Source organism: Balaenoptera borealis (assembly GCF_965194805.1).
Source record: "Balaenoptera borealis genome assembly, chromosome: 3".
NCBI lineage: Eukaryota > Metazoa > Chordata > Mammalia > Artiodactyla > Balaenopteridae > Balaenoptera > Balaenoptera borealis.
The window spans coordinates 174871900-174896563 of NC_138866.1; the positions used below are offsets into that span (position 1 = coordinate 174871900).

The following is a 24664-nucleotide window of genomic DNA, read 5'->3' on the forward strand; positions in this document are numbered from 1 at the left end:
TCGCCAGCATTTGTTTCTCTTGTCTCTTTGATACTAGACATCCTGATACATGTGAGGTGATATCTCATTGAGATTTTGATTTGTATGAAAGCACTCTTTCATATACTGTTGGCCATTTGCATGTCTTCTTTGGAAAAATGTCAATTCAGGTTGTTTGCCAGTTTTTTAATCTGGTTGCTTGGTGTGTGTGTGTGTGTGTGTGTGTGTGTGTGTTTGGCTGTTCAGTTGCATGAGTTTCTCATTTTGGTTATTTGGATATTGTCTAAAATATATCCAATATGTGGTCTGAAAATATTTTCTCCTATTCTGTAGGTTGCCTGTTATATTTTGTTCATGGTTTCCTTTGCTGTGCAGAAGCTTTTTAGTTTGATGTAGTCCCACTTGTTGATTTTTGCTTTTATTGCCTGAGCTTTTGGTGTCATATCCAAAATATTACTAGCAAGGCCAATGTCGAGAAGGTTTTCCCCTATGTTTTCTTCTAGGATTTTTATGGTTTCAGGTCTTACGTTTAAGTCTTTAATCCATTTTGAGCTGATTTTCTTGTATAGTGTAAGATGATTCCAGTTTCATTCTTTTATACGTGGCTATCCAGTTCTCCCAGTGCTATTTATTCTTTCCCCATTATGTATTCTTGATGCCCTTGTCAAAATTAGTTGACCATATATACTTGGGTTCATTTCTGGGCTCTCTATTCTGTGCCATTGATTTATGTGTCTGTTTTAATGCCAGTACCGTACTGTTTTGATTACTTTAGCTTTTTATTTAGCTTAAAATCAGGAAGTGTGATGCCTCCACTCTTCTTCTTTCTCAAGATTGCTTTGTCAGGAACTTTGAAAAGAACTAAAAGCAGCGGAACTTTACTAGGAAGTCAAAATACTTCACTTCATTCTTCAATGAAGGCCAACCTGGCAAACATCTGAATTTTCCCCCGTCCCTGAGAGTAGCAGAGGAAGGGCCTGAGAGAGGCCCTGAAGTGGCCTGAAGACCCAGAGGGGTCTGGGCAGACCTGACAACCCAGAACCAAGTAGGAAGGGAGGACACTGGGAGATGCAGTCTGAGCCAGTGACTAGAGACGAGACAGTGCAGTTACTCTGGGCAGATGCTAATGAAAAGGAAGAAGAGCTGCAGAGCAGGTGCCCGTCTCCGTAATGACATGAAGCTACAAAGCCCCCCCCCCAACTTAGATGTGGCCCGGGGAGAAAACAGAAACCCAGAATGACTAAGTTTTCTCAGAAGACACTAAGAAAATTGAAAGCAACTGAGTTTAACTAGGATTCATTAAAAATAACGTCATGCTAGAAAATCGAAATGAGCACTAAGAAGGAGGAATTAAGTCGAGCTTTAGGAACATCAGGTGACATTTTTGTACATCTGAACTGTTGTGCATTGTGACCACTTAACCCAGATGAAGTGGTGGCTGAGACAGTCAACAGTCTTTTTTTTTTTTTTTTTTAAAGTTATACAATTTTTATTTATTTATTTATTTATTTATGGCTGTGTTGGGTCTTCGTTTCTGTGCGAGGGCTTTCTATAGTTGCGGCAAGTGGGGGCCACTCTTCATCGCGGTGCGCGGGCCTCTCACTATCGCGGCCTCTCTTGTTGCGGAGCACAGGCTCCAGACGCGCAGGCTCAGTAGTTGTGGCTCACGGCCCTAGTTGCTCCGCGGCATGTGGGATCTTCCCAGAACAGGGCTCGAACCCGTGTCCCCTGCATTGGCAGGCAGATTCTCAACCACTGCGCCACCAGGGAAGCCCCAGTCAACAGTCTTAAGCAAAGGTTAGTCGGTAGATGACCTTCCAGGCGGGTGGACACGTGCATGGTGACTGAAGCCGTTGAGTAGACGAGATCGTCCAGGAAATCCACCTATGGTGAGAAGAGAAGAGAACCAGAGCGTGAGTCTAGACGTGTACGGGTCAGGTAGAGAGGACCCAGCAAAGAGGACCAGCCAGAGAGGTGGGAAGAACACCAGGGCGCCCAGTACCTCAGAAGCCACAGGAAGAGGGTTTTAAAGATATTATGCAGGATGATGCTGACAGAGCAAGTGGGGAGAGAACTATAAAATATCCATTGAATCTCCTATATGTTAACAGTTACTTACAACTTCCCCTAACGTTTGTGAATAGACACAAAGGGAAAAGGGGGATGCAGATAATCACTGCTACTTCTGGGAGATTCACCCTCCGATATCTGCCAGGTTTTGTCATTAGGTGTAGTCTATGTTCAGATATTTTAATGATCTAGGCAGCCTTTTAAAAAATTTATTGAATAGTTTATAAAAGTTCACAGTAAATATAGTTCAAAGAATTCAAACTGAGGTCACAAATTGGGCCAGATATTACGTGGTCAATATTTAATCCCTGCCAGGGATCTAGATTCATTATTGTACCTTTGGATGTGCTTATTTACCTCAGGAAAATCAAACTCCATCCTAAATTTCTCTGTAAACCAGCCTGGGTTTGCCGATCTTCTGACCACATTTAAACCAAGAATTTCCACCACCTGTTCCCTTTTCCTCCAATTCTAGTGATTTTCCCAGTTATATACCTTCAGACATCACAAACCCCACACAGGTATTCAGATGCACACTCATCGGAGGGAGTAGATTATCAGTACCACGGTCCATGTTTACTTATCCTCAAGTTATTTCATGTAGATTGGTTTTGTCTTCCTCAGTCAGATTTTCAACCCTTGCAAGCAGGACCATGCCATGTACTATATATTCATTTTTCTGTTACCCTAGCACACTTATTCATCACACCGTTGACATTTAATAATGGCTTATTAATTGGCTGGAAAGCTGTTTAATTTCCTCCAAGAATTATATGTGGAGCAAAGTACAGTGGCCAGTGGAGCGAAGATTTGAAAGTTTGGTTTTTATTAAAACAAAAACATGTCGCATTACAGTCTTTAAATGTTTATTTATTTTTGTATGTTGTATACTTTTAAACTTCTAGTCAGGGAAGGCCTTATATTGTAGAAGGCCTAATGTATAGAAGTCCTCTCTCCTTAGATCATCAGAATTGCTAACCCCGCAATTTGGAAGCTCGCAGTGCAAGCAGCTGCCAGCACCTGCAGAGGTAGATTTAGCCGATACGCTGTGGAACCTGCCAGCCGGGGTTCAACAGGCCACCACTGCAGCACTGACCTTCATGGCAAACCATACCTCCCCATGAAAAATTTCACTTGGAAGACCAAATCAAGCTAGTTTACAAATAATTATGTCACTAAAGTAAGCCTAATAGTCACCTGAAACTTTAATTATCTCATGCTTCTCAAAAATCTACAGGCATCTTCAAATAATTGCTACGCCCAACTTCGTTGTAACAACTCAATCAGCCTTAGCTGGATTACGTAAAGTGACCTGGGAAAACTTCTTACCTATTCTGAAGAAAGCCCTAGACCTAGAGGGCTGAGATAGGGAGGATGGGAGGGAGGCTCAAGAGGGAGGGGATATGGGGACATATGTGTGCATATGGCTGGTTCACTTTGGTGCACAACAGAAATAACACAGTACTATGGAGCAATTATGCTCCAATGAAGATCTATTTAAAAAAAAAAAAAAGTACAAAAGCAAATTTTTTCTAGAGGTCACTTTGAAAATTCATCAGGATATTCTAAGTTATAATCATGCCTAATGGTCGTGTGGTGAAAACAGTGAAGGGGCCAGTAATATATCTTGAATGTATGGTTATCTGGTGGTTCAGCTTGATTTAAAGACAGATTAAGAGAAAAGGACCACAGAATCGGCCTGGGCTGGATACCTGTTGGCGTTGAGTGATGTATACAGGGAGGTTCATTCTGCTATTCTGTCTGTTCTTTTCTACTCTTGTGAATGTTTGAAATTTTCTATAATAAAAGATTAAACAAAAAAAAAAAAGCAAGCCCTAGAAAATATGGATAATAAATGAGAATAATTAAATTTTCAACTTTATTTTAACAAGCTGTAACCTTATTTTATAAGGTTCTCTCTCAGTGAGACATATTTTTTAATGTGCGAAAGTGTCAAAAGTAAAATAATGTCCAAATGAAAACTGAGGAACTAATTAGGAAGTTTAAAAATAAAATTAGGTAAGTACACGAACTGCTTATTTTATATCTTTGTTTTGATAATAATCATTATAAATTGAAACTGATAGGAGTTAACTGCACCTGCATTTTCATTGAGAGAAATTTAGTACAGGATTTATATAACTGTAGCATGGCCATTTGATCTTAGAGCCTATGCTGTTGTATTCAGAAGTATACAATGACATTGCATTATTTCACTTTGAATAATGTTCAGAGTTGCTCCTTTTGGGGGAGGGGGGGTTTCTTCTTAACTATGGTGCCCCTGGCAATTTGTATTGACCTCTGTGAAGAGAAGAAAAAGATTAGTTTTAGGATAAATATACCCTAGTAACACAAAAGCATATTTTCTTTCTCTCTTTTTACAAAGAAGCTGTGACTGTCCAACAGGCTGTAATTTTTTAATGGATTGCCAGGTTAACAAATAAGGACATTATGATAATTCCCATGCTTCATTTACATAATACCATCAATAATTCAAGTCTAAATCAAAGCAGTCCCTTGCCATGCATATACATACAGTAGATAAAATGAAAATGCTTTCAGAGTAAATGTCAGAAGAAAAGAGCAATCTATTTATTTCTAAATTCTTATGGCATCTAGATTCATGCAGTAGTCCTAATATTTTCAGTTATTATGGTGCAGATTTGGTATTTGTTTTAAGGTATGCCTGTCGTTTTACCATTGTAATCCTGGCCCCTAGAAATGCATTTTGGAAACTATCCAAGAATACGTCTGCACGTGTACCTGTAAACATATTTATATCCATGTGAAGACCAGGTAGCTCAAATAATGTTGGATCACATACTTTATAGGAATTTTTTTTCATTAAGAGTAGAAACTAAAGAGAGATCAGAAGTTATATTGCTTTCCCTCCCAACATACCTCTGGTGATCACTTATCTTCTTACATTTATTTGCTACTATTCTCTGTTCATAAGAAATAATACTAATTCCCCCCAAATCTTTCAAAAAGCGACAACCTTCAGTATCCAAAAACAAATTATTTTATTTACAACCTTACAATTCAGTGAGTATCATTTATTTTTAGCATTTTAATTATATTAAATACTAACCATAAAAGCAGTTTGCCATACATGGGTTTACGCTATGAATTATCGATTTTGATGAATTAACTGATTTAATTCCAACAGAACAGTTGACCTAGAAGCCTTAAATGGAAATACTTAAATTTTTTGCACCCAAGTTATTTCTTCTCATTCCACAATTTTTATCTATTCTAAACTACAGAGAACACAGAGCTGCCATGGAAGCAGGAGGGCAATGAACAGTATATTTCCCCCCAACTTCCCATTAAATTTCTGATTAGAAAATGCACGAAAAAAAGACTAACCATGTCCTCAGCAAAGGAAACAGTTGTTTCTTTACATATTTTGACATCATATTACTTAGCTACGAGATCAATTCAAAGGGAAATTACATAGCATATTTGACAAAATAATATAGTCAACAAGGTAAATTCACATGGAGTTTATAATTTCATATCACAAAGAGAAAATACCTTCTTAAATATCTAGTGTATTTTTAAAATTTTCTTATAAATAGACATACTGGGCTAGTCCATAACTCCCAAATATCAGAACTGAACCAGATTACATTTTCTGACCATGATGCAATTGAGATAGAAGTGTAAAAATAAGTCTTAAAATTAAAAATCAGTAAGAAGTCTGAGGTGAAGCAATTATAATTAGAGTTATCAGTTATTTCAAAATAATAAAAATGAGAATAGCTACATATAAAAACTATGAATGTAATGCAACCAGATCTACATTCATGGGAAAATTCAAATCATTAAATGTTTTCATGATTAATTGAGAGAAAATAATAAAAAAGTGATGTAAAGTAAGATTTCTTTTTTTAAAAAAGGAGAACAAGTATTTTTCAGCCCCAGGAAAAACACAAAAAGAGAAATAATTTTGATATGACAGAAATATACCAGATATCTAAATGAAGGTAAAATAGTATTTTTTGAAAATAAAACAAAATAGACTAATTACCTAAAAAAGAAGCCACAAAAAAATAGAAATAAGAACAGTATTATAATAACTATAGTTGATAATATTAAAATCTTAGCATGCTATGAATGCAGTCAATTTCACAGAGACAAATAGGAGGCTAAAGTATAAATTTCTGAGAAGACATAGTCAATACAATGGTGTGTCTGTCAAAGAATTACCTTGAAAAAAGTGTTCCAGGAACTCATAGTGTTTTAGACAAGTGCATTCAAAATTCATGGAACAAGTAATTTCCATACTGTGTGATCTGCTTGGGAGAAAAAGAAAAATACAGAAAGTCACCTATTTTATGAAGATCATCTACCCTAGAAGCAAAGTCTGACAAATAACCTTTTAGGAAGAAGGAAGGGAGAGGAGGGAGAAAGGAAAGAAAAAGAAGAAGAAAGCTATGGATCAATCTCAGGGATTTAGAGGTAAAACTCCGAAGTATAGTACTAGCTAATTGAATGCATATTACATTAAAAGACTACCCAAATAACACATATCAATGTAACATAATATGCAAAGTTCAAAAGAAAAAAGCCATCTTGATAAATGCTAAAACAGTTTTCAATAAAATCTAACACTGAGTCCTAATGAAAAGCAAAACTCTTACTAAATTAGAGATAGAAGGAGATTCTTTAGCAATATAAAGAGTATATTTCTTAAATCAATTGTCAACATCATAATAATGGTAAAACACTGAAAGCAGTTCCTTTAAAAAGCAGGATTAAGGTAAGGATGCTAGTAACAACACTTTTTTACATTATTTGGGAACTTCTAGCTGAAGCAATAGGACAGCAAACAGAAGCTTCTGAAAAGCATGATTATTGAAAAGAAGAAGATAGGATTATAGGAGTATTAGCAGACAACATGAATTTTGACAATAAAAATGCAGAGAATGAACCAAAATAATGATTGGTACTTGTAAAAGAATTCAGCAAAGATACGTAGCTTTCCTATAATAATTTATAATGGGAAAAGAACATATTGTAAATAAGAGCAAAGACAAATAGAATACCTTGAAATAAAGTTAGCAAGAAAACCACAGAAAGATTAAAAAAAAAAAAAAAGCAGAGGTAGGTAGTGGAATGACCCACTGTGTTTCTGGATTGAAAGATAAGAAAATGTAAACATATTCTAAAATTGATTTCTAGGTTAAAAAAATTGTGTTCAATTTCTATGAGATTTTCTTTAGAACTTAATGTCCCTAGATATCATTTGTAAATTTCAGGAAAAAAAGAATAATTATAAATGAGGTCTTGCCTTTTAGATGGTAGAACAAATAATATAAAGCTACCGTTAAAACCATATGCCTCTGTTATGAAAATCAACCACAGATTAATGGAACAGAATAGAGAGCCCTAAAATTGACTGTAGTATTTATAAAAACCTGTCCCAAAAAGATATACAGCAAACCAATAAGAAATGGATGTATAATGCTTAAATTTTTCTGATTTGGGGAGAATAAATAAAACAGCCTTACCTTATACTGAATACCCCAATATTTACCAGATATATTAATGATTTAAATGTGAGGAATAAACCAAGAGAAACCAGATGATATGAATTGACTATTTAACAGTCTCTGCTTAGGAAATGACAAAGCATAAGAAGTAATAAAAAGCATTACAAAGAAACACTGTGGTCGATTTACACTGTGTAAACGTTAAAACCTAGACATTAGAAAGCCTCATTTAAAGTTAAAGAGCTACAGACAAACTGGATAAAATATATAGAACAAATGGAAAAATGGTTAACGTATGTAATATAGAAAGAGCTCTTATAAATCATTAGGAAAAACACTAACACCCGCCATGGAAAAATGGACACATTGATTTATTTATAGAAGAACAAATGCAAATGGAAAACAAGCATATATATGATTGCCGTGGAAATTAAAAGTATAAATTAAGTTACTATTTTTTACTCATCACAATGGCAGGGATGAAAAAATATTTAACGCTGACAAGAATGTGCTAGTTTAATTATCCTCAAGCACTAATGGTGAGACTAAAGACGCAACATTTCAAAAAGTGATTTGGCAAAATGTGTAAAAAAGCATTGAAATCGTTTCTGTCATTCACCCAGTAAGCCCACTTATGAGAACATAGCCTAAGGAACTAATCAGAGCTGAAAGAGAAAAATTATGTACATGGCCAAAAATAAAATTAGACAATAAGAAAATGATTAATAAGTAATGGCACATTCATATATGGAATATAAACAGCCCTTAAAATTCATCTTTCAAAGAAGAACCTTAGCAAACGGCTAGCTAATCTAACTAGGGATACAAGACTGCAGAATTGGAATGGGAATCCTGTAAATACATCAGCTTAATCTTCCCCCGTGTCAGGGGGTTCACTGACAAGAGCATCCATATACAGGGCTCTAGAGAAGCCGAGAGACTGGTGGAGGGAGGACCAAGGGCTTGCTCTCCAGTAGAGTGGACACTCTCCATCCCTCCCTACCTTGGCCCTTCAGAGTCCATTCTGTACAAAGTGAAGAATCTGAGTAATGTCCCCGCAGCCTGTACAGGGCTTCCACACCGGGTGGGAGAAGACTAGAATGCCATCTCCAGAGAAGTTATCTTTGCTGCCAGGCTGTCTTGTGCCACTGAAAGCTTTCTTGCCACCTCCTGTGGCCATGCCTGTGACCAGACATGTCCTTATAAGGAATAGTAGCTTTTTAAAAATATTGGTGTATTTCACCTTACCTTGATAAGAACCACCTATCTGTTGTTACAGAGTATGAGCGGGGCAGGGAGGTGGGGGGAGGCCAGAAACAAACTAAATGTTGCTTGTTTAAAATCAGGTAGTATTCTACTATTCTGTGGTTTTTACAGGGCAATTTGAGGAAGTGACTATGAGCAGCCAATAAATAATTTCCCCAAATTTGGCTCTTTGGAAAAAAAATTAACGTAGGTTTTCACCTCGAGCTATATACCCAAATATTTTTCAGACGAAGATCAGTATGATCTTGAAAAACAACCAAGAGGTAATTGGGACGCTCTTAAATGCCACCCCTGAGTTTTCCTTATTCTCCAGTCAGGTGAGCGTGTAGTTTTGTTGTTTGTCTCCATAGTCCCATGGACGGTCGTACACAGGATGCATGCTCACAGCTCAACATGACACCCAATAGGTGGCACTCTCAAGACACTGTCAGCGTCACTGTGTGCATTCCCGTATGCTTCTCATAGGGCGCCCCCCTTTATGTATGCTGGATGGCCGGGGGTGAGGGATCAACCTAACCGCATGGGCCAGAACGAAACTAACTAGCCTCTGAAGACTCTACTCCGTGACCTGTGCCCAACGGGGATGACGGAAGAAAATGGCAGATACATAGTGAGCATATCCAAGAGACAGATGGTGGTCCAGAGGGGACGTCTGTGGGTCTCACCACACAAATAGAGCTGCATCATTCTCCTCTGTTTCTTCTGTGAGACAGGAGGGGCAGGCTGGGGGCAGCATCTTCCCCAAACCTAAGAGTGTAATTTATTGAAAAACTAAATGCTCAGTTTTCAAGGTTCTTGTGCCAAGTACTCAAATCAGAGTGGCAGAAAGCTTGAAGCCCATGAGCTGTAGGATAAGGACAGGTGTGAGTTGGCTCTAGGGCATCAGTGTTCAGTTGATAGAGAAAGAAGAGCTAAAGGAATCACTTGAGCAGTTCCGAATGGGGGTGGAGGCTGACAGCTTCCTGCTGAGAAGGTCAGAGGGAGCCTGTGAGCCAGATCACTGGACACTAAGGCGTCCCGAAGTGTTCAGCACACTCAGAGCAGAAGCACCTACCCTTACAGCTCTTCCCCTCAGGAAAACTCAAGGGAACACAGAGTGGAGTAAAACAAGTGGTCCAATTCAGGGCAACCATGAGAAGTGAAAATATCTCTGGGAACTCAGAGCATGAGGCAGTTTAAGGCAGAGAGGAGTGCAGAGGGACTGAACTGTCCACACAAGCTCAGAACCTACGTCCATTTCTGTTCAAGAGCGCCTCAGCCTATTATAATTATATTAATTCATATAATACTTTATATAATGAAGGCCTAAGATCTTTGCAGAATTGATAGTGATGCTACAGTCTTAACACATAATACGCACTGCTGAAAGGACATTTAAATGCTTTAGACGTTTGTTTGATAATAAGCTTTGGAAAATCCTACTTAGAAATTTACCAAAGAAATGTTTACGGAAAAGTTGGTGTTGATTTGTGAGTAGCAGAATATTAATGTAGACCTCATTGTCCTTGTATTGAAAGAATTTTACAGACAACATTCTATATTAGATTTTATTGAAGATTATTAACAAAACCACTTTAAACTATGAATGGATCAGGCTTTCAAACTGTCCTCAATGCCATGCTGAAAAGTCCATGATGACAAAAAAAAGTAGAAAGATGAAAGTTAAAACTTTTGGAGAGGGAATATTTTGGGGCTACTTTCTTCTGTAAATCTCTAGAGATGTTGAGAAGAAAATGTGAAGTATACTCTGCTATATTAATGGAGAATTTAGGTCCTAACAATGTACATGTTCCCTTTATACTGGAAATAAAAAATATAAACTCCTTAGCAAAACAAAAACAAAAACAAAAACAAACGAGCGACAAACGAGCACCTCGCCTGGCTGAAGGGCAGATGAGGTGAAAGGCAGACGGGTTGCAAACCTGACTACGGTGAATCTTGCCTTTAACAAATAGCAGTGAATATTCCTCCCTTCTCAGATTTCCTCTGGGTCCCTGTATTACTTAAAGTTCATGACTGTCCGTTTGTAAATGGGAATTTACAAAAACTAAAAAATTGATTTCTTAAGGAAGATATTACAATAACATAAGTGCATTTCTGTGCTGCTAATATCCTATTTATACATGTGATACTTTTGCAAATTATACTCTGCATGTTTACTTAAGTAAAATAGTATAATTATGATTAAAATGAGAATAATACTGAAATTCAATTTTCTAGAGCAAATATTGGCAATGAGTTTTAAATCTGTCTTCTTTCTTCTGAATGCAAAATGGTGAGATGTTTTTCCTTTCATTGCATTCCTGATCAACTCAAATGCTTAATGAAATTATTACCAGAACTACAATATAAATAAATACTTTACCTTCTGGCTATTTAATATAGCAGCAACCTTTACCAGTTAATACGTATCATGCACATCATACAAAACAGTCACAAACCTAATTTTGCTATTGCCAGCGTTGATGCGCTGCTGGTAATTTGTGATTATAAATGTTTATGTCACTTTTGTAATTAAGGGGTTAGAATGACGTTGGCAGGCAATGTTTGTGCTCCCCCAAAGGAACAAAAATTTAGAGAGCAAAATAAACTTAACGCCTTTCTGAAATATTTGTATGCTGATAAGCTCACAGGCAGTTTGTTCTTCAAAAATACAAAATAGCCTGGGGAAATTTAGTCTGAACAGTCAGACCCTGTTGAATACATTCCTCAATAATTTACACTTACTGGCTGCCCACGTTACATGGCCATATCTTAAGGGAAGACACCCTTTAAGAATATTTAGCATTATCCTGATGAAGAAAAAAGGCAATTCTGCAAGATATAAGAATTTATTGGAAATTCTGCAAATTCAACACATTTTGAGATTTTTTATCTCTGTAGTATGCACATGCCCTCATGCATATTTATAATTTTACATAAATGTGACCATACCATACATTCCAGGATTCTTTTGAATGCAATATTTTTTTCATTTTCTCTTTTTTTCCTGTTTCTTCCCCCCTCCCGCCCACCACCATTCTCCCTCTCCAACCCACATTACTCTCCCCATCAAGGAAGCTCTTATAGAACATGTGTTCTTTTATATCTTTTGTAGATGTGCATAAATGCCCTTATACACACATACAGATATAGAGGGTTTTTGTCATTATTTTATTATGCATCTTGCTTTTCTCCCTTACTACCTGAGCAGGAATCCCTGCACATCAACAAGTATAGCTAAAAATCATTCTTTTTAGTAGCCATATAGTATTCCATATGAAGATCACAATAATTTATGTAACCTTTCCTCTATTGTTAGGTATTCACTTTGTTTCGATTTTTTGCCACTATGAAAAATGTTGCAGTAAACTTCTCTGTAAATGTCCTTGGATACTGATTTTATTTTTATGGGATAAGCCTCCAGGGGTGGAGTCGTTGAGTTGAAAGGCATTTTGGGTTTTGATAGATTGCTTTCCTAAAAGGCCCTAAGAAGATGTTTCCTTCAACAATTTGTTTGAATTCACTTCTTCTGACATCCTGTCCAGCAGTGTTATCCTTCTTTTTAATCTTAGCTAATATGCCTGGAGTAAAATGATATTACACTGTTATTTTAATTCATATTGTCTTGTCTGCTAACAAGCTCATTTGCCTTTCATCCTTGTTGGCTTTTTGGATTTGCTCATCTTGAACTTGCTGTTTACATCTTTTGCTCATTTTTCTGTTGGTCTGTATTTTGTAGTCATTTGCTACCTTTTTATGACTTCTGAGTTTTAGTTAAGACATTTGTACCTCTAGATTGTTCATGAAGTCATCCAGATTTTCTTTCAGGAGGTTTGTGGGTTCTTTCATTTACATTTATCTTTGAAGAATCAGGATTTATTTTTATATCTGGTGACAGTAGTGATCCAGTTAAGAAAATTATATTGAGTGTCTGCTCTTCACTTAGCACTGTGTCTCTAAGCTTAAATGGAATCAATTAGACTTCTTAGCGTCTCCAAACACCTACCATCTGTACATATCCAGTGAAAAAGCATGAGGGCATCAAATCCTAAGGTATAATGCCCACCATCCAAAAACCTATGGTCCCACTATTTTTTTAAAGCCATAAGTAAAAATAGTAAGCGGTAGGAAGTATGAGATTAAGTGTTGCATTATTTTGCTAGGCTGCCATAACAAAGTTCCACAGACTTGGGGGGATTAAACAACAGAAATGTTATTTCCTCACAGTTCTGGAAGCTAGAAGTCCAAGATCAATGTGTTGGCAAGTTTGGTTTCTTCTGAGGTCTCTCCTTGGCTTAGAGATGCCATCTTCTCCCTTTGTCTTCGCATGGTCTTCCTTCTGCGTGTGTCTGTGTCCTAATCTCCTCTTCTTACGAGGACACCAAGCATGCTGAATTAGTGAGGCCATAGTGACCTCACTCTGAAGACCCTTTCTCCAAACACCTTCATATTCTGAGGAACTGGGGGTTAGGACTTCAATGTATGAATTTTGAGGGGACACAATTCAGCCCATAACACGTTTCAAATAAACTGCACAGCCTGTGAGTACCATTGGTGTTCACGTGAGACGGAGATCACTGGGCCATCTGTGAAAGCTTCATGGAAGAGACGGAGGTGGAGACACAGGCATTGAAGGATGCTTAAGATTTCAGTGAGGCCATGAAAAACCTCTCTATGAGAAGATGAGAATAAGCAAAGTTACAGCTCTAAACATGGTATGCTGGGGTTCCAGTTAGGTGACAAGGCTGACCAGAGGAGGTAGTTCATTTTGGGGGGAAGTGGGAGATAAATTGGAATGGCTGAGATTGTAAGTAACTTAGAGAGGTTTCGTTTTAATGAAGAAGGAAAAAAGAAGCATCATGAATTTTTGGAAAGTGAAATTTCATCGTGGTATTTAAGGAAGGAAAATCTGGTTTTCATTTGTGAGATAAAGCACAGAGCGCATTAAGACGCTGCCACGGTTGTTAAATGAGCAGTTTAGCCCAGGGTGGTAGCAAGGGTAAGCAAGAAGAACTGGTGGATGAGTATTAGGCATTTCAAAGAATGTGTCAAAAAAGTTGACAGAATTTGCTGATTGCCTGCTTCTAGGGAACGAAGAAGAGGAATAAGGGACAGGTGACATCAATATTACAAACCTGGGGGACAGAAATACAGTGCCATTAAGGTTGTGGTGTACAGAATCTTAGATGGAGAAGAAAGATGACCCCTGACTCACCTGAGTCTGAGAGTTTGAGATGTAAGTATTCAATAGGGGTAGGAAATTAGGGCCGAGCTCTGGTGGATGAGAGGTTCTAGCCGGGGTATGGATTGGGAAGTCATCTGTAGGGAGTCATTGTGCAAAGTACAAGGAGCTGGGAGCACCGTGATTCATTCCAGGAGGCAAAGGATTGTTTACTCATCCAGCAAACTTTTATTAAGCACTTACTATGTGTCAGGCATTTCCTTAAGTGCCAGGAATACAAAGGTAAATGAGATAAGGTGTCTTGCCCTCAGAAACCTCACCCTCAGTCATGAAGGGAAGGGGTGGTCGATAATGTTAAATGGTGATGAAGTCAGAGATAATAAGGACAGAAAAGTGGCCTTTGGCTTTGGCAATAAAGTGGTCACCCTTGACTGTCTAGAAGGCAGGTTCTATAGAGTCTTGGTGATAGAAATCAGATAGAACGGCAACATTTGATGAGAAAATGAAGAAAGAGCAAGACTTCCTTTATTCCCAGAATTTGTTTGTTTTTCCCTTTCGTGGCATTTATTCAGGTTCTTTGCCACCTTAAATTTAATTAATTGTTATTACAATAGTAATATTCTGATATTTTAATTCAGACTTTAAATAATATTAAAGTCAAGTTAAAATTTAGTCCCTGGTCACCTTTATGTTTCTAAAAACATAATAACTTGATACTATATTTTAATGTTTCTTGCCATTCAGACTCAAATAAGATATGTAAGTGGATATGGCCAATACATTTAAAAATAATAAAACTTGGCAAGAGCCAATAAGAGCTGTTTAATAATCAGCCCTGGGAGAGAGGATAAATAAGGAGAAGGAAAATAATAAAAGACCACTGTTTCTGGTGGTGGCGAGAATTCAGGTTTTACCATCTTTCCTCGTGCCTGTGATGGTCTAAGACAGGATTTGGCTAGGGCTCCGGTATCTGGATTCCCTCTACCTCCTCTGTCTACTCCTTTGGAGGAAAAGGGAGAGAGAGAATGGGAGATGAACCTCCAGGGATTGGTTGGAAAAGTACTTTTACTCCTCCTATTTATAGCTGATCTCTATTAACGTGGTCTCATTAACAAAGATCCTGTTTTCTTTTGTTTTATTCTAAAAAGGACGGTAATGAACGATTGTCCTGGTTTGCACTGTTCCATGCCTTACACCACGGTGACATACTCCCAACTAGCTGATCTATCTTTGTCATCCAGGAGTTTCCCATAAATTTTAAAATGAATGAGTTGGATAACGTTAGTATCTGAATGCTCTTGTGATAAATATGTTCACACAGTGAGCTGGGGCTGGGACTAGAAAGTTAGGCATCTGTGAGTCTCCATCCTGGTTGGAGTGGTTTTACGCTGCCAGTCACGGCTGCTTACACGTAGTAAGTATGGAGCATTCATTGATTTGATTAGATTTGACTTGATCTGATTAGAATCGTTTGGAACAATTCAGTTCCTCTGTGTATTTCTATCTCTGAGGATTAAGAGTTATTGTTGCCCCATTATTATATGCAATAATGATCCATTGATGCCCTTAAAGTCCGGCTAAGAAATGTGTGCTCAGATATCTGTTGAACGTAAGCCATTCTCCAGTAAGCACCCATACCCCACTCCCAGCCCAACCCTGATATATTCATCACAAATGCACTTAGGGGATGAGGTGGTCAAGAATCATGAAAACTAGACAGAAATTCTTTGTAAGCGGCCTATTAACTCTGTAGACATAAAGCCACTTGTAACAAGCACTGACCGCAAAGCGTGAAGATCACCAGAAGCTCTGATGACGTTGCTGCAGATTTGAGAACTTGGCTCTGTCAAAGAAAGAGCAGGGAGAAGAGGACAAACCTATTTCTTTCTTGGCCAAGGTTTTTAAAGTCCAATCTGAACATTCTAATAGTTTGAGATTCTAAATATTGGTGAATATTTGTCCAGCCTGCAGTTGAGCAGTCTCTTGGTTTGGGTCATAATATGAGGTGGTACTTTAAAAATGAGGATCGTGCAGTGTTTGGATGGATGGATGGATGGATGGATGGGTCCCTCTGTAGTGCCAGTGACCGGGGGAGGCAAGGAGACAGCAAGATTCTATGAGCATAATCCTCCTTCCTAGAGATTTTATGGCAGCTTTGTCTGCTCACCCCATCAACCCTTAGCTGCCGTTCCACATTATCAAGCTGTGCATTTCTTTTCTTCCCTGTCTTCTCTTTCCCTTACTTCTCAAAATCCTAGACCACCAGACAATCGGAAGGAAACACATGATGAGGCATATAATAAGGGTTAGTGGGGGGAACAAAGGAATTTCCTCTTTCTCCCAGTTTTTGCCCCAGTTGTATGTATATAAATTGTTATTTAACACAAACAGTAAACAGTGCTTGATACTAGCCTTTGTAACTGAGTGCTTGTTTATGATCACCTTTCTTGTAGGTATCTCCAAAGGAGAGGAGCCAAAAATATTGAGACCCCCAAGGCGGCCCCGGAAACCCAAAACACTAAATAACCCTGAAGACTCCACGTACTATTCTCTCCTACATGTAAGTGGCTCACTCTCATTATCAGGTGGGGGCCATAGCATCCCCTAACAACCAGCGTGGAAACGGACCACACTAGTCCTGTCAAAGGGGAGGGCTTTGCAAAGGAGATGCCCCTCGGTTTCTGCTTACCTGCCCCTCCCCTGGCTGACAGTCTGGGCACTTGGCTGTCCTCCAGCCCCTCTTCCTCAGGGTCCACGCCTTTCCCGCAGTCCTGTAACCCCTGTGTCCTCCCAGCAGTTTTCTCCTCTGGTCCTGTAATCTGAGCTGCTGTGCAAATATCAACCCAGAAAGAGAAGGGCATCACAGCAGGAGCTCTCCAGGGAGGAGCCTTAGTGTAAATGGACGGAGAAGGAAGGGGGAGGAAGAGACATTTATTGAGCACCTTTTAAATTCCAGGCCTAGAGTGAGGTGTGTTCACACACATGGTGAGATCGAATCTTAGAGCCTGGAGGGTGGCATCCCCATCCCACAGATCAGGATTCTGAGACACGGATAAGGCACCTCTTAGCTGTCGGGGCCATTAATTGTACTGAGGTCTTCCGGTTGCCCAGCTCCCGTTGACTCACGGTGAGCAGCCTGGGAGCTCTCGGCATCACCCCTGCCAGCCTGCCCTTCCTCTAGGTTCCTGTTCTCCGTGAATGCCACCAGCATCTTCCCCGTTACCTAAACCAGCAAAACTGCGAGGCTTCCTGAATCTTCCCTGCTGATCAGTCACGCTAAAGTGTGACTTCTCCCCACAAAGGCTCGCTCTGATCCATCTTCTGCTTCTGGCCTCACGGCAGCTCCCCTATTTCAGACCATCTCATTCCTCATCTGGAGTAGTTCACGCCCCACCTAACTGCTTCTAATCTCAGCCTCTGCAAGCCATACCAGAAGATTTCTCTAAACCATAAATCTGATTGTGTTCCTCTCTGGAGAGTCCCTTTAATGGCTCGGCAACTCTTTCTGCATCGAGTCCAGACTCCTTCCTCCTGGGACTCAGGACCACTCTTCGCCCCCGTGCCCACTGGCCAGAGTTAACTGCTGGCACCTCTGCCAATGCGTGGCCTCCCACGCTCCCGAGTCCTTTGCACCTGCTGGGCCTTCCACTTACAATACTTATTCCCTCTCTCACTCCCTGCTGCCACAGTGAAGGCAGCAACAACCCTCCACGTCCCTATAGAGCCCAGAGAATGTTTCCCATGAGTTGGAATTAAGTTCCCCACCTCCCCAGCAATAAGTGAAGGTTGACTTGCAAATCAGCCATCTCCTAGTCCTCTCCCTTCTCTCTGCTGATTTCTCTCCAGTGTCTTTGGAAGGGTCCTCCTCCCCTTGGTGTTGCCTGGGACTCAATCTTAGATCCTCTTCTCATCTCATTGCCTTCGGACAGTCTCATCAGCTGCCATGACCTCAGTTTCTACTGATTCCTGAATCCTGGTCTCTGGCTCAGATTCTCCGTCTGACTCCAAACTCAAATATCAGAATGCCTAGTGTTTGTTGTACATATTCCACATGATGCACAAAGGCAGTCATACGTATATATACATTCACCTATATAACATGGGTACACACACACCTCCCTATATACTGTGGGCATGTACACACACCTACCTATATACTGTGGGTACATACACACACACCTCCCTATATACTATGGGTACGTACACACACGCCTCCCTGTATACCGTGGGTACGTACACGCACGCCTCCCTGTATACCGTGGGTACGTACACGCACGCCTCCCTGTATACCGTGGGTACGTACACGCACGCCTCCCTGTATGCCGTGGGTACGTACACGCACGCCTCCCTGTATGCCGTGGGTACGTACACGCACGCCTCCCTGTATGCCGTGGGTACGTACACGCACGCCTCCCTGTATGCCGTGGGTACGTACACGCACGCCTCCCTGTATGCCGTGGGTACGTACACGCACGCCTCCCTGTATACCGTGGGAACGTACACGCACGCCTCCCTGTATACCGTGGGTACGTACACGCACACACACACACACACACACACACCCTTTTATACTATGGGTACATACACACACATATCTATCTAAAATACACAACTAAATGGTTTTCAGTATAATCACAGAGTTGTACAACCATCACCACAGTCAATTTTACTTATTTTTAAATTTATTTTCAAAGCAATTTTAATTGAACTATAGTTGATTTACAATGTTGTATTAGTTTCAGGTATACAGTAGACTGATTCAGCTATATATATATAGCTGACTCACAAATGAGTCCCTGCCCCCAAGAAGCTTACTTTGTCATTGTACTATTATTTTTAAAATGAGTATAAAGTGTTTTCATGCGTCTTAATTTATCAGTGACTGGAAAGCTTTTTATAACCCTGAGTCTTGAAATCTGTGGCTTCAGTGAAACATAAAACATAGAAAACTAGTATACTATTTGAAGTGAAAACACACCATGGGTTCATATTTATCTGGCCTTTACCCAGATTTGGGGTGTTACACGTAAGTGAAATTTATAGCTGTGATGGAGCCCTACCCCCTTTAACCATCAAAACATTCTCTGTACTTTTAAATGGTTTTCATGAACATCTTTCTAAAATACATTATACTGCACATTTTAAACCTTTTCTTCATGACCCAGGTCACTGTAGTGAGCAAAAATGTTTGTACTTTATTCAGAACTATGCTTATCAGAGAGGCTCCCTGACAGCCGTATCTAAAGTAGCACCTGTCTCTCTGTATCTTCCTGGCCCTACTTAATTTTTCTTCGCAGCAAGTATAGATATGTATCTGCTTGTCTCCTGGCTGACTCTCCTCTGTGGGCTAGAAGCTCCAGGAAGGCAGGGGCTTTGCTCACTCTTATGGCCCCACTGTTGCTCGTCATGAGACTATTTGCTAAATAACACACGACTTACTTTAGATGAGGCTCTCAGGCTGCCGAGCTGTGGACAAGACACCCCTCATGCTTGCCCGACACGAGCAGCTGTTCTGACAGATGTCTCACCTATTAATATAGCTTTCATTTCTCCTTGGATGTCACCACTTAGTATGGTCATTCCGACTGCTTTAACATCAATACTAGCTCTCTTCTATGATTTGATGCTCTTAATCTCCTACATCTGGGGAATGTTGCTGTTGTCGTGTCCAAAATAAGAGTAAGCTGAAGCTTAGAAACATGGCTGTGGAGGAGAGAGCGTTAGCTGAACACTCACTCCCCGTTGTCACGGCGTGTGGTGTCTGCTCTAACGCGTAGAAGCTGTGCAGCCATCAGCAAAATGACTCTCTGCCAACAGCTTCTCAAGAAGTGGGTAATGGACCCTGTCACATCACAAGTCCCTTCCGGTCCCATTATTTTTCTGGGGCCTTCCCTCAACCACAGCAGTAGGTAGTTTGGCCACTCCCAGGTCCCTTTTTTCTTATGTCTACATTTTGGCTACCCTCTTCATCCTTGTGAAGGCCTCTGAATACATTATATATTCGTGTATTTCCAAAAGGGAAGTAAGACTGTGTCCGCCATGATGTAATGGTGAATTTTAAAGTCTTACGATAAAATGTATTTCTTTATGTCAGGTGGGAGGGAGAGGGAGTGAGATGCAGTGACTGAGGAATGGCTTCTTCAGTCCTCTGAGCTCAGACCTCTGTTCTTTCAAAGGCCTCCTCAAGAAACATCCTCAGTGGATATCTCCTCCGTAAGTCATCTCTGTTTCCTTGTCTTTCTCTCTTCTTTACTCTCGTTTGATAAGAAACTGCCATAGGACATTTGCTTCTTTTTTTGCATTTAAAATTTCAGGTTTGTAGTTTGTCATATCAAAACTCTGACTGCAAACATCATTGGTCTTAGTAATTCAGGCATACCTCATTTTATTGTGCTTCACAGGTACTGTTTTTTCTTTTTTCTTTTTTTACAAATTGAAGGTTTGTCACAACCCTGCATTCAGCAAGTCTATTGGCACCATATTCCCAACAGCATTTGCTCGCTTCCTGTCTCTGTGTCTCTTGGTAATTCTTGTAGTATTTCAAACCCTCCACCGGCAGTTTTATGGCATTTCTAGCAATAAAGTATTTTTAAAATAAGGTATGCATTTTTTTAGACATAATGCTATGGCACACTTAATAGACTATAGTAGAGTGTAAACGTAACTTTTATATGCACTGGGAAACCAAAAAAATTTGTGTGACTTGCTTTATTGCGGTATTTGCTTTATTGCAGTGGCCTGGAACCAAACCTGCAATATCTCCGAGGTGTGTGTGTAAATGCTCCTAATATAAAGTCCTGTGTGATAAAATTCATATTAAATCCTCTTCCAGGAAATGCAATATCCTTCTTCATGATCAATAATGCCATTTCATACATCCCTTTAGCCCTAGAGCCTAGGGGACTGAGAGACAACTAAATGTAAAGCTCTATCTTAACACTCATTTCGTTTTCCCTCTTTGTTCCTTATTTACAACTCCTATTTTATTACCTTGATTACATAATTGCTTCTATTATAAACCATCTTAAATAATTTTTGGAAAAATAATCATTGAATTACATTTCATTAGAGTCTTCTAGCACAGGCAAGAGCGAAATAAGCCCAGACAGTATTTACTCTTCTAAGAATTCCTGTAACTGAGAACCAACTTGTACACACCATCTCCCAGATGGAAATGCTGGTCCAGAATAAAAAGTGGTCCTCACCAGGGTGGAACGTTATTTGATTCTTGGTTGTAGAAAGGGGATCTCTGTTACTCAGCATCATTCAGCATAATTTTGGATTATAGAAAATGGTTATCAAGGACAAGAGAGACATTTCTTTCAGATAATGGATTAAGGAGGCAGGACCTCTCCTATTAAAGCAACCACCACAGCAAACACCACCCTGCTCCCAGGGATCATTAACTGAACTGCTAAGGGCCATTGTACCTATGCTGGTAATAGCATTATTTGTAAGCACCTCCTAGCCTAGGGCACTGGCTCAAGAATGTGAAGTAACAGGAAACGGGAAGGAGGACAGGAATGTAATTGGTGTCCTGCCCCTTACATTGTTATTTCCTGAATGGTCCACTCCCAGACTTGATGCAGGAAAGCATTCACTTCCACCTCATCCACCCACTAAAATACCAACCGATAAAAATAAAAGAAACTATGAACTATTTGACTCATCTAACATTTTAAGTTATTACAAATGATAAATTATGAGAAAAAAATGATTCAGTATGTCTAAGGATAACTTGGGAAAACCCTAGATATTTACAAACCATTATTAATTGCCATTTTTATTATCTTGTACTTTTTTGGTGCCACCCAACTTGATACTTGCATTAGGTTTGCCACAATTATAATATCTTCAGCTTGTTCAAGGTGAGTGTGGTATTTGTTTTCTCAGCCTAAAAGACATATATCTTCTTTTCAACATGTAAATATAGGAGTTCAAATGCATTGAGCTAGAACACAGTGAAACACGTGACTAATGTCACAATACAAAAGAGAATACTGCGTTGTATGTAAGATTAAATGAAATACCACTTTGTGTGTTCAAATTGAATTACTGATTAAAATATATCTAGTTATTTCTATACTTACGCATTCTAAAGTGTGCCGTGATACATCAAATTCCCAATTATGAAAAAACATTTTGCAATGAACATATGTGTCATCCACGCTGCTACTTTTATGCCATAAATGGGCTCCTACAGGTTAATGAAGTCAGATTTCCATTCTTGTGTGTCCTGTTGCAGCTGCCCTAACTATCCACCCATCTGCTTTACCTGCAGACAAGGATGACATCAGAGCACCCTAATTAACCTGCCTGAATACAACTACCTTTGTGATAGAGAGATAGACTTTCCAGAAAGTCTGACATTTTGTCCCCATTTGTAGGTAGATACACGTTATGTAATCTTGTGTAGACTGGTCACCACTGTGTGGTAAACTCTTTTTTTATATGGAATGCAAAGATTAATTTCATTCCCGGCCTGGTTAAAAAAAAAAAAACACAAATTCATAATTAGTAAAATTTGAGTAAATTAACATTTTTAATTGAGTAAAATTTCTTTAGATTGTAAATATATTTTATCCACTTGCTTATTTCTAAATCAGCTTTATAGGAATAAATGTGTATGTTAATACTATAGTAATATATCAGTTAATCTTATTAAGATAATAATATGATATAGAGTCTTTTTTAATTATTCTATTCTGTTTAGAAGTCAATCCAAGAAGAAAAACGAAGATCAAGGAAAGATAGGTAATTATTACGTCTAACTTTTCATGTCATCTTATCAAACCAAAATATAAATCCGTATGTTCAAATTATGATTAAAAACCACCCATTTTATGTGGATAGATTTTGGGAAGTAGTGTGCTCTCAATACATTTATGTTATAAATATGAGGTTTATATGTAATTTATAAGATCTTACCTATCGGAAATATACTGAGATAACACAGTGCAAGGTATTTACTGAGAACTCAAACAGTTTTTAATAAATTGTACCATCCAGTACGGAATTTGCTTTTCTTGTCCTATTCATATGGTTTTGATTGAGCAGTTTGAACATGCTCATATTCATGAACTTTCTTTCCCCAAACTCTTTGTACTTTTTTGTTCTTCAACACAAGCTAAATCTCACTTTTTATAATGTTTATGTATTTGTTAGGAAGGTGAGGTTTATGTCTCCTGCGTGTGTGGCCCACTTCTGTTCACACTATTCCCCTTTCCCTATAACATTTCAGCCCACCAGTGCTTTACTCTTTTAATATTATACTCTTTTAATATTATATTTCAAGCAACTAATTTCCAGACAGTGCTCAAAACAATCGAGGGTTCTTCTATTAAGCATGAGTGGACACAGGGTTCCTGATTTATGAATCAGTGGCATTCTGAAAGTTCATTTACAGATTGGTATCTTAACTTGAAAAGCACTTTTCCCCAAAGTACTATAACACCCGGTAGTTTTTCAGACTTACCCCTGTTGACCTTAGATAAAGTTCCATCAGACCAGAGATACCAAGCACCACAGGAACCAGAGCGTAGTTTGACTAGATCCAAGAATGAAAGTGGTTGAGGACACACCCCTGTGTGTGTGTTGTGTGCAGAAATTAAAATCTAGCACAGAAATTAATCCCCTAAAGACAAATGGGTAGGGAAGGACAGAAAGTTACCTGTGAAGGAAGTAAGGTAAGATCATGACACATGGTGTGCCTCAGTGGGCTGATAAAATTGGGAAATGCTTGTGTTAGTACATAAAGGTCAGCTTTCCTCATGGTGGCCCAAGGGTCAGTTGTGAGTCCTGATGTAGACTGGCCAAATGAGCATTATAATCACCGGCTATCTAGTAGCTACTAGTTTTGTGCCAAGTTGAGTGTGGTAGAACTTGGAAAAGCTGTTCCAGCAGCTAATGCCCTCTTAAAGGTAAGAAGTGAGGGGTTTGTTTTTCTTTTTAATTTATGGTATATACTGTTTTTGCACATTTCAAGACCTCTCTCATTCCTGTTGACATAATGTGTTACTCCTTAATTATCGTAAATACTTTAAATGAAGAAAACAAGTATCTTGTAAGTTTAAGTGAGTAGACAGCTTGATACTGTGGTGTGTTTATGTGTTCATTTGCAGTCAGGGAAAATTATTAGATTTGGAAGATTTCTATTATAAGGAAATTTTGCCCAGTCATCCTGGACCAGAGGAACACAACCTTAGTTTAAGAGAACGAAGACAACAGCAAGAACTCCAGAATCAATGTTTTAAAGCTGATGAAAGGTAATAAACGTACGTTGAAGTACAGCATTTTCAATTTTATACTCACCATTCCATTTCTAAAGCATTTTCATTTATGTATGGACTAATGACAAAGCGTTCTTACTGAGCATTGCGTCTTATGATTGATGTGTTGTTTAAAAGTAAAATCATAAGGATTATGGTAGGGTAATCAGACATCCCAGTTTTTCTAGCATAATCCCACTTTTTACCTGTTTTCTTGGTGTAATCCTCAAGAGCACTCCCTTTTAAAAGTTCTTTGGTTTGGATGATAAATTATATGGTCATACTATATAATTATAAACAATATCTGTGTTTAATAATATCCAAAACCTGTGTTTAAGCTCTAACCAGTGTGATTTTATTTACTTATTGGTTTCTCGATTATGCTGTGTAATTTCTCAGAATCAGTGATGTCAGACCAA

At 38.9% G+C, this 24664-nt stretch overlaps 1 protein-coding gene across 15 annotated transcripts in view; it reads left to right on the plus strand.

Annotated features, from left to right (window-relative positions):
- The window catches only part of MYO3A (myosin IIIA), a 188188-nt gene that overhangs the window by 156552 nt on the left and 6972 nt on the right, over positions 1–24664 (plus strand). For 4 of the 15 annotated variants that reach the window (XM_082385245.1, XM_082385244.1, XM_082385242.1 and 1 more), the window contains exons 32-34: positions 16431–16537; positions 22691–22731; positions 24099–24242. In XM_082385245.1, the coding sequence (XP_082241371.1) occupies positions 16431–16537; positions 22691–22731; positions 24099–24242 (292 nt within the window). Of the gene's footprint in view, positions 1–16430; positions 16538–17823; positions 24289–24664 lie in introns of those variants that run through there. The other 11 variants (XR_014242600.1, XM_082385229.1, XM_082385235.1 and 8 more) reach the window with 9 other exon arrangements.